Below are 11759 nucleotides of genomic sequence, written 5' to 3' on the forward strand. Positions count from 1 at the left end.
ATCCATGTCATTTAACACACATATTATCATTTTTTTGTAGGTGTTAGAGATCCAACACCTGAGCATAAGCATTGATATGAAACTTTAATTGATTTAATAATAAAATGGTCACTTTCCTAACCATTAAAACTATATTTATTTCACCTTACCTACTGTGTAAGGTCTTAAAGAAATTTTTAAAGAGTCCAAATCTTGCAAAAACAAATTGCATTCATAGACTTGTAAAAGTAATTTGGATGGATATACATCAATTATTGATGGTCTATTCATTATATTTGATTAGTTTCTTATTACTTTTGTAATTTTATAAAGGTTGTGTATACTATGAAGCTATGCCTTGAAAGAGGGTTTGTAGAAAATTGGTCGAAATCCACCAGGTATGAATTTTTTACCAAACTCTTGTAAAGACAATTATATTTCTTATTGAGCTACCAAACTACTGTTAAGCATGTGTATAAAGTCTTGGGCTTATGCATAGGCCAACAAGGCCTTGTGCCATAAGCTTGAGACCTCCTACAAAAGACATCATCCCTAAATCTTAAGAAATATTATGTAACATAAAGGTCTTAGACCTATGTACAAGTTATTAGATTAGAAGTAAGACTTTTGTTCAAATTATTGAGGCCAGCAATAGTATTCGATAAAATTTATATTGATTGAGGTGTTTACTATTCAAGAAATGTGAGGACAAATTTTTGAAATAATTGTTCACAAGGATTAAAATGAGATTAGCTAATACACATAGTTCTTGAACTCAATTTGAAACCCTTCTTTGATTTTATAAGAGTATTCATCAATAAATTCACAATAATCCCTTTTTTCACTTCACCATGCAAAAATTTAGAAGTCTTCTCCTCACCTTATGCACAAGACAGTTGAGCTTTGTGCCATAATGTTGAGACCTCTTGCACAAGACTTCATACCTAAAGCTTAAGCATAAGCATGAAACGTAGATGTCTCATGCCTATGTATAAGCCTTTTGGTTAGACATAAGGCGTTTTTTTGGAGTTCTAGAGGCCCTGAATACACCTAGACAGAATGTATTTTGATTGTAGTGTTTTTCCTAGTAAAGAAATGGGAGGAAAGTTAAAAATAATGGTTGGACATAAGGAGTTGTATTGGAGTACTAGAGTCCATCAATACAATTAAATAATAATTATTAAAGTGTTTATTGATGCCTAGTCGAGAAATAGAAGGAGAAAAGTTTAAAATCTTATTCACAAGGATTAAAAGTAGATTAGCTAATACACACAATTCATGGATTCAATTTGAAAACTTTTGTTCATTTAATCACAAAATTCATTAACAATTAAAAGAAAAGCTATTCTTTTTTATAGTTCACTATGTGAAACTTTAAAGTCAAAAATGAAAAAATACACCACTTTTTTACACTCCACTAAGTGAAATTTTAGAAGTTTCACCATGGGCTTACGCATAAGACTATCAATTTGTGTTCCAAAATCTTGAGACCTCCTTCAAAGGACCTCATCCATAAAGCTTAAGCAGAAGTAAGAAACTAAACAATCTCATCCCTATGCATAAAGCCTTTATGTAGGACCGAAGATTTTTTTAAGAGTGTAAGGGGCTAGCAATAATGTCAGAAAAAATATATGTTGATTGAAGTGTTCATAAAATATCAATTAAAAAATGAATGTTCACCATAATTGCTCAGAAGGATTAGCTAATTATATACACAGTTCATTGAGTCAATGTGAAATCATTCATCCATTTGATCTTGCCTTCATTGACAAATCAAGAATGAGCCATTTTTTACACTTTACTATGTGAAACTTTAGAATTTTATTATGGGCTTATGCATAAGACATTAAACCTTGTGCCATAAGCTTGATACCTCTTGCACAAGCCCTCATACCTTAAGCTTTAGAATAATCTTGAGACCTCTTGCATAAGACCTCATCCCTTAATCTTGAGCATAAGGGAAGCATAGGAATGTAACATAAAAATCATAGAGCCTTTAGGTTGGACACAAGAATTTTGTTTTAAGTACTACAAGTCATCAATATGTTATACAAAATATATTCTCATTGAAGTATCTATCGTCTCCTAGAAAAGAAATATGAGAAAAAATCAATAAAATTATTTACAAGAGTTAAAAGAAAATTAGCTAATATATGTAGTTTATAAAGTGAATTTGAAAACATTTTCCTATTTAATATCAATCTTCATCAAATAATAAAAAATCATTATTTTTCAACACTTTATTATGTGAAACTTTAGCTAATATATGTAGTTTATAAACTGAATTTGAAAACATTTGCCTATTCAATAACAATTTTCATCAACAAATAAATAATAAATCATTTTTTTACATTTTATTATGTGAAACTTTAGAATTCAACAACTTAAAAACAATCCATTTTGTTACGCTTCACTATTGGAAGCTTTCAAAGTTTCACCGTGAGCTTATTCATAAGCCCATTAAGTCTTGTGCCATAAACTTGAGACCTCCTTACACAAGACTTTATCCCTAAAAATATTAAGCATAAGGTGTGAAGACTTTGGCATGCGGTGAGCTAAACATACACACACACACACACACACACACACGTCATCTTTGGGGTGGATAATACATCCAATAGGAGTGCTATACACTCCACCCCCCCAATGCCCCTACGGTTCCTAGAATGCATGAGTGGGGAAGATGTATTATTCACCTTGCCTAGCCTGTTTTTTTTGTGGCCATTGTCAAAATTATGTGTAGATCATTATCGTTCTTCTTGATCTTCCTCAAAATCCCACTCAGAGCCCACTTGAAACACACTCTCACAAGCATGCACTCTCAAGCATAACCAAAGCTCAAACATGCAAACAAGCACAAGTATGGAAAGAAGCAATGAGAATGAGAGTAGACTCAACACAAAAAATCTTCTTAGTTATGATTAAGTTCCCCTCAAAAGGATATTATATTAAAGTTTATAGTATTGCGAGAGTGTTCACAACATTAATTGACCCAAAACTTTCAGATCTAAGTCCTCCTAACATAGGCGGACAATGCACATTTAGAATAGATATGGACATGTGGTTTGTCCTTTTTGAAGCTATTCTCATATTATTAAGAGCTTCCATTACATTATATGGTTTTTACAAGTATTTTGGAAAAAGATAAAAACAAAGCTACATGAGGAAACCTGCACCCAAAATGTGGATGTGAGTACTATCACGACAAAGATGACAATTGTGGGGGACTATAACATGAGCATGCAAAACAGAAGTCTTACACCTATGCATAAAGCCTTTAGGTTGGACATACAACTTTCATATCAAGTACTAGAGGCCATTAATACTGTTAGACAAAATATATGTTAATGAAATTACTTATTGATGCCTAGTCAAAAAATGTGAGAAGAAATCAAGTACTAGAGGCCATTAATATCGTTAGACAAAACATATGTTGATGAAAGTACTTATAGATGCCTAGTTGAGAAATGTGAGGAGAATAGTTCAAAATAATCGTTCACAATGATTAAAAGGAGATGTACATATAGTTCATGGACTCAAACAAACATGTTTTACCCTTATCTATGTGAAACTTTAGACGTGTCGCTAAATTAAAAACAAGCCTTTTTTTACATGCCATTATGTGAAATTTTAGAAGTGCTCCCCATATAAATATATTATATATCAGGATATGAAAGAAAATTGTGTGTTTCTAAACTTACTTATCAAGCATCTATTCTTAATTTGTACTCAAACCATAACACTTTTTTGAGAAGTTTCAACTTTTAACAACATCCAAAAGTCCCAATTACTACAATCACCCATACAACTACTCAATAAGACAACAATAGCAAAAAAAGGAATTAAGATCATAACAACACTACATTATATATTTGAGTATTACCAGCAGTATCAAACATCTTCGAGTTCTAATGTACCTTGTGAAGAAGTACATTTAAGCTTAAAAAGGACAACATGCTGCCCTTGTGAATTTATTTGGTTGCATGTGATATGTGTGTTTTTTGTTCTAATTCTTCTTGAAATCTATCACCATGCTTTCACGAACCTGTTGGCCAGATTCAGGATGTAGTACTTGGAAAGCCATCCAAATAAAATTTGAGTTCATGGTCCCAACAATGTTGACGGTATAGTTATTGTAGCTTGATGGTAATGTGTCATCATCCCCTCCAAGGTATATATGTTTGGAGAGTTTACTCTTTACAAACAGGAAAAATTTCTTCCCTCCTTACATATTTGGCAATGTAACTACGGTCTTTTGTCTCAGAAGGTTCTATGTGACCTAAATATAGGCGGCCATTCTTGTTATCCCACCCAATCACAAAACAACAACCTGCAATGAAAGACAAAATAAACATTAACTTGAATCAATTACAAGAATATCCTCTTTTTCATACTATTGTACTTGCGAGGAAAAAATGTTTTAAGGCTAGTAGAGCTATAAAGGAAATATACATGAAGTATTACAGCAATTTCCTATCAGCTAGACACCATGAAAATGCAGCTAGACAAATTTACACCAATGAATGGCTCCCTAGTGATGCATTTATTTATTTTCCTCCCAAACCTCTCTCCTTGTAGGCTAGACTTTCTTTCTTTGTTTCCTAATCATTTTTATCTAACCTTTTGCTATCATTGTTTTGTCCTATTCTCTTGCATCCTATTTTAAGGATGAAACTTTGGAGGAAAAATCACTTAGAAAAGACCTCCATTTCAATTAAGTAGTTTGAAATCAAAGAAAGTTTACATATGCTGAGGGTAGAGTTTTACCTAATTCTAGGGGGTTTTTCAATTGACATTTAGACTCACAATATCACACAATGTTGCAAATTGAAGCCAAAACTAGAACTAGGGGGAATCTCAACTAGCAATATTGAGCCAAAAATATAAATAAGTCAAGGAAATGAAATTCGAAAAAAAAAGAGCAGCAACTTAACAATGTAATTGTGCACGCCTAGCTATTGTTTTTATTTTCATGAAGAAATTTTGATATTCTTACTTTTGTAAGGCCTTGAAGATGACAAGCTCAAAAAGGGGTTTGAGCTTAGATTGGTAAAAAATGCATCTATGAATACCATATAAGAATATCCTTGAGAAATTACTTCTAATAAATAAAGAAATTAATCCTTTTTTATAGAGGTCTTCAAAAGAATGGTCTAAACTTGAATGTATGATATTGAGGTCATGCAATCAATTCTCACGAGCATGGTGAGGAGGGAACATGTTGTGAGTGTTATGTGTGCAACTAGGTGGCACACACTAGCTTTTCATGCATTTAAGATTCACCTCCATCAATTCAGTAAGGCAAAGATGTGTCTAGGAATAATGTGCATGGTTGTCTAAGTTTAGTGTTAACCTTTCATTTAAGTTCACACCATTCTTCCAAGGATGCATTTTTGTGTGATTATAGTAATAAGGCTTGCCCATTGCACTTAGTATGTCATCTTAATTTTGAAAATTCCTAACCATCAGGATACGTCCGTTTGGATGCCGTCAGCAGGCCTATAGCCTTAAAATCACACACACTACATCTCCATAACAAAGGTCTTAGAGACCGCCTCCATATTGGAGGGCATCCTCCTTCTCTAGAGGGCTTGGTACATGTAATCATAGATGGCTCATGAAAAATATTACAAATAGAGGAAATAAAGGTGGCTCATGAGAATAGTTCTCCATCCAATCAAGTGCACCTTGTAGTTTTTCATTGATCTCTTTCTTTAGAAGGTGAGGGGGAGCCAATCATAATCCTTGGATTGTTGTAGCTACTTTCATAGACTCTTTCTATGTAAGGGGTGTAGCCAAGTGTAATTTGCAAGAAAGAGGCCCACTCATTACATGGAGTAGATAACATTAGTGTTGGTCACCATCCTAAATCTCATATAGGAGAATCTCACCATGGATACTTGTTCCATAGGCATCAAGGTAATGTGTATTCATAAAAGATATCAAAATGTACCGCTACAACTATGAGCCATTGTCTTACATACTTTGGCCCATTTCCAAAACACATGTCATTTCCATATCTAATGCTTACTCCTTTTGTTGGCCTTGGCATTACATTATCATGAGAAATTTTATTTATAAAAGTATCTTGCAAAGGTGTCCTATCATGATACATCCTCACATCTTGATAAGGTGGATGAACAACATCATTCCTTGATTTACTTCTCAACAAGGCCATTTCACTTTTGAAAGTGTTGAGAAGTTGATTTTGTGAGTTGAGGAGTTGATCTTAAAATTTGGATTATTTGTCATTGAAGCTGTCCAACATTTCCCTCATCATGCACATTATGTGATACATGTCATTGAAGCTATCCAACATTTCTTTCATAATGCACATCATTTAATACATGTTATTGGACATTTTCCTCATCATGCACATCATGTGATACATGTCATTGGAGATGGGTGGTAATTCTTTGGCTTTAGAAGATTTTGCCCTTGCATTAGTGACATCATCACATACTCCTTTGCCCTTCGATGCCACCACGTTTACATAGGTAACCTCCTCAACACAAGAATTCTTGCCTTTTCCCTCTCCAAGAATTTTTTCATACACCAACCTATGTATCGGCATTGTCTCAACACATGTATCATCCCCAATGTCAAGTGCACCATCAATTTCTACCACAAGTGTCCCTTGATTAGGTTCCAACATCTCTTGAGTTTCATCCACAATCCTGTGTGGTCTTCCCCTTAGCATAGTTGTAATTTTTAGATTTGAATGGATGAAAGGTCAAATGAGATCAAAATTGGGTGCTCAAGGGCTCTATGCAGAGCTAATGATGTGTAAACACAATATGCAAAAACAGAAAGTTTTTCAGATGAGGCAAATACTCTCTGTTTTAGGGTTTATACAGTACTACTGAAAATTGAAATTTGGCTATAAGATGACCAAAATTAGACCAAGTTTGATGATCTTTAGCTTTTTGTAACTATCTTAGCAAGTACTATCATCCCCCCAAAAGGTTTGACCAAAGTCAAAGTGAAAGTCAACTTTGTTTTGACTTTTGTCAAAAAAATCAACTGTGCGAGTTTGACCTAGCAAATGAAACAGGAATCAAAGTGTTTAGGGCTTGATTGGAGGGTCTAATGAATTAATAAAAGGATATGTAAAGACCCTTGCAAGACAATCTAGGGTTTTAGGGTTTGGATATTTTTGGTAAACCCTAATTTCACCCCCCAAATGATGTCAAAAACAAGATCTTTAAGACTTTATGTGAAATACTTATGGAGCACTACAAGAGGGTAAAAAGCCCTAGGCAAGACCTAAAAATCCCTATGAATTTAGGGTTTAGGTTGTAGGTATTAAGAAATTTCGATAGCATTCTTTTGCTATTAGAGTCAAATCTCAATATAAGCAAACAAAATTATTGATTCCCATCAAGTCCTCTTGTAATTTCCATCACAAGGTATTCATAATGCATCAATAAGATAATCCAATTAGTCTCCGCAATTGCATCCAATGCATAACACTTTATCCTTTGCAATGCATCCACTATCCAATGTGTCAATACTATGCCCAATGAAAACACATCATTTACCACAATTGGTAGTCGATGAGGTGAAGTTGAAGAAGCGCATTGAAGTTTTCTAATCTCCTAGCCAAGCTCTTCCAACCCTTGTACCCAATTTTGAATTCCAAGGGCACAAGTTTGAGACATGTCTTCACCACCAAGACCTAATCCCTTACCATACCGCTTTCCCCCACAACACGATGAGTTCAAGCCATGCTCTGCTTTGTCTCTCCTCCAAATACCGGAGTACCCTCACACATAACTAGTGGGCTAGAAATGAAAGTGTAGTACAATGTGATGTGGAGAGTGATTGAATCTCAAATAGATGATTAACATCACTTACAAAGGGCACTTATAATTGCATGCCATATCCATCTAATACAAGGGTTTAATGTCTTTGATGACACTATATGGTAGTGCAACAACCCTCCTTGGTTTTCTTCAATCCCATTGCTTCATGGAAATAGCTCAATGCACGATGCATAAAGAGACCCTCAAGGTGAAGAGCAATTTGACCTCAATGAGCAAAACATGGATGTATGCAATTCCCAAGGGTAAAAACAATGCATGGCATGAACAAAGGAGTATGGGGGCATGAGTTTACGCATTTGAAATCAAGAAAACCCCAAGGAAAACCCTAATCTTGAAGCATTTACCCTAAAACCCCGTTTCATCAAGACACCCTAATCTTTCCACCTTTTTGATGCAATGATGATACGGATGACAAGAGGAAAGACTAATGATTACGCTTGACGCCTTGGATTCTCGAAAAGATTGAAGAAAATCCTAATTTTCTCATGAAATTTAAGAAATGCAAGGAATTGAAGATTTACATGAGATCCCATGCTCAAGCAGAAACTGATCACATGTATGAGTATAGCTAAGCATGAGAAAGGAGATTATTGAAGATTTACATGAGATCCCATGCTCAAGCAGAAACTGATCACATGTATGAGTATAGCTAAGCATGAGAAAGGAGATTATTGAAGAAATATTCCAAAATTTATGAAAGGTACCCTGATTTCTTGAAAACCCCAATATGAAATCCTAGAAAAATTGAAGAGATTAGCTTATGTAGAGGCTTAATCAAGGCTTAGTCATCATTATTAGAAGATTAATCAACATTTAGCAAAGCTTCATTAAGCATTCCAATCCTCATGAAATCTTGAGAAAAACGGCGTAGCCCATTTACCCTCTCTTGAGCAAGAAAGAAGATCAAACACACATGTAGAAGGCCTAGTATGCCTTATAGCATGAGATTTAAGCATTAGACTCCAAGTTCACACGTTTTAGAGACTAGGAAGGCGGCGTTGCGCAAATGGCCATGAGGCTGCAATAGCAAGAGAGAGAATCGTGGTTGTTTACCACATTGAACCATCAAACAGCTTCACTTGAGCTCCACAATGACCTCTCATGCCTTTCGAGATGAAGAAATCAACTCCCAACATTCCCTAGAATAAAAAACGTGGAAGGGAAGGAAGCCTGAAGGAGAGGAGCAAGTCCACACCATACAACCTTGTCCATTGCACACTCACTTGGCCAAAAATTTGTCTACCTATCAAAATTGACCCAAATGGCTCAAATTTTGGAAACAAATCATATCCAAATGCCATCACCAACATTCAAGATCACCATTGCTCTGATTTTTATCATGAATTTGAGTGATTCCTCCATGTTTGCACCAAATTTTCAAGAAAATCTTGGAAAATTTCAAGAATCTCAAGAAAGATCGAGAAAATCAAGAAATCTGATAATTTTTCAAAATTTCTTGAAACCAAGATAAAGATGGATCAAGACTTTGCTTTGATACCACTGCAAGAAAGAGGCCCACTCATTACATGGAGTATACAAGATGAGTGTTGGTCACCATGCTAGATCTTATATGGGAGAAGCTCACCATGGATACTTGTGCCATGGGCATCAAGGTAATGTGTATTCATAAAAGATATTGAAAGGTACCTTTACAACTATGAGCCATTGTCATATATACCTTGGCCCATTTCACACTCAATTATTATGCCCATGCCCATAAGCCTAGGCCCAAAGCCCAACATATGAACATACCCATGAACCCATGGCCACCACCACATTACACAATTATTCATACAACCATGACCAAACTCCTCACAGTTCCAACACTGAAAATTAGGGATCCTTTCTCTACCTCCTTCCATTCACTTCCCCCCACCAAAAGAAAACAATCTTGATTGAAGGAGGAGACAGATCTTATGGGTCAAAAAATCAAGAAGTGGTACTCGGGTGGTGTGAGCCACAAATCCTATACAGAGTTGGGGTTTAGAAGAAATTTGCAGCTTGGGACAGGTAGTCGGTAAATGTAGAAAGAGGTAGAGAGGGGAGGTAGAGGGTACCATGAGCACCCTCCACACTAGATAGATAGAGCCTTTCATATATGAAGAAGGGTTTTTTTGGAGGTAACTTAGGAAATTGGGGTTCCAAGAATATGTAAATTTTGTTGATACTTACAAAATTCAATAAAAATGGTTAAGAAAAGAAGGGCCGGACCTGTTAATTTCTCGGTGCAAATGATATGCGCTCCGGGACGTGCAAGGTCGATGGTGGCTAGAGTTCCGTCGGGGAACTTGTTTTTGTGCTGGATAAGGCGATCCACAGATACTCGTGGCACAAACCAAACGTGGATGGAAGCGGAGGGCTCACCATGAGGTTTTGTGTGTTGGAAGCTCACTATGTCTCCCTTCCCCGGATTGAAGAGGCCCGCATAGTAATCTCTGACGGAGGCAGTTTTCACACTCTTGTCCACAATTGTGCGGAAGAGAGTCTGTTTGAGGTAATCTACCAGAGCATAAGGGTCATAGGTTCCGTCTTTCATCTCCTGGACGGCCTGCTTCGCACTGGTGATTTTCTTTGGGGTGGGGGTGGCCATTAATGAAGGAGGGTGTGGCTGGGTGGCTGGGTGTGTTGTGTGAATTTCCTACGCGCAACTCCTCCTAGATGGAAGGCTCAGAAGAAGGTTCAGGGTAAGGAAGAGATAATAAACAAGAGAGAACACCATATAAGGAGGATGGATGGATGTGTGTGTGTGTGTGTGTGTGTGTGTGTGTGGAGGGGAGGGAGGAAAAAGGAGAAAGATAGACGTGAGCTAGTGTAAGGAAAGTGGAAAACGAGAGAGAGAGAGAGAGAGAGAGAGAGAGAGAGAGAGAGAGAGTGTGTTTGTGTATGTGTGTGTGTGTGGAGGGGAGGGGAGGGGAGGGGAGGAAAAAGGAGAAAGATAGACGTGAGCTAGTGTAAGGAAAGTGGAAAACAAGAGAGAGAAAGAGAGAGAGAGAGAGGGGGGGAGCTCTCAAGGTAATTGCTAAGATAGAGAGAACCACTATAATTGAAATACAATACCAAACATATTTTTTAACAAACTAGCTATGGAAGAAAATTTCAAAGAGATCGAGAGAGAGAGAGAGAGATGGCCACTATAATTAGAATATTTTAACAAGCTGGCTATGGAAGAAAATTTCAAAGAAACTCAAAACTTCTTTTTGTACAAGTGATGAAATAATGAAAAAACAATGTGGATATTGATTACATTTCTAGAACATGATGCCAAAAGTAAATGGATAAGGTGAACAACTTTTTTTTTGGGAAAGAAAAGGCTTACCACCTTTTGAGAGAAAAAGAGGACTTAACTTTAACCTTCCTGATGCATATCCTTCCCCCAAGGGTAATGAAAGTAACAACCATAGGGGGTAATGAATAAAAGTAACAACCATTGACCACTCGACCATGGCCGCTCATGTAAGTACTAGTTTTATAGATAAAGAATCCACCCCTCAATTGCAACATCTAAATAAAATACACATCATCTAATTTCCTTAGGGAAAAAGGAAGAAAGATACATGTGAGCTAAGGAGGATAGACAAAAAAAGGGGGATGAGAGAGAGAGAGGAGTCATATATAGAGAGAGATCGGGAGAACAAAGATACACGATGTGAGGTAAGGAGGATAAACACAAAAAGGGGATGAGAGAGAGAGAGAGAGAGAGAGAGAGAGAGAGAGAGAGAGAGAGTCATACAAAGAGAGAGAGAAATAAGAAAGATAGACATGAGGAAAAGAGAGAAAGAGCTATCCATGTGTAGGGAGAGAGTTTTACATAGAAAGGGCATGGTGCCAAGCACCCAGCTGCTTCCAACCTACGCAATCGTTCAGTAAAGTGGAGTGTGGGGCCATTCGCTTTCATTAGTTTTATTCGTGCCAAGAGTATCTATGGGAACTTTTTCTACCATCCATCTTGCAAAC

The 11759-nt window shown here is 36.4% G+C and overlaps 1 protein-coding gene across 1 annotated transcript; it reads right to left on the reverse strand.

Annotated features, from left to right (window-relative positions):
- Nucleotides 1-3821: 3821 nt before the first annotated feature.
- Nucleotides 3822-10575, reverse strand: LOC147612655 (uncharacterized). The gene is made up of 2 exons (XM_086783231.1): nucleotides 10017-10575; nucleotides 3822-4309 (listed from the first exon to the last, which is right to left on the reverse strand). The coding sequence occupies exons 1-2, from the start codon at nucleotides 10393-10395 to the stop codon at nucleotides 4170-4172; spliced, it is 519 nt and encodes a 172-aa protein (XP_086639357.1). The 5' UTR covers nucleotides 10396-10575; the 3' UTR covers nucleotides 3822-4169.
- Between the last annotated feature and the right edge of the window lie 1184 nt (nucleotides 10576-11759).

This window comes from Cibotium barometz, chromosome 45, assembly GCF_041138505.1.
Source record: "Cibotium barometz isolate CiBa-2024 chromosome 45, ASM4113850v1, whole genome shotgun sequence".
In the NCBI taxonomy this organism is placed as follows: domain Eukaryota; kingdom Viridiplantae; phylum Streptophyta; class Polypodiopsida; order Cyatheales; family Cibotiaceae; genus Cibotium; species Cibotium barometz.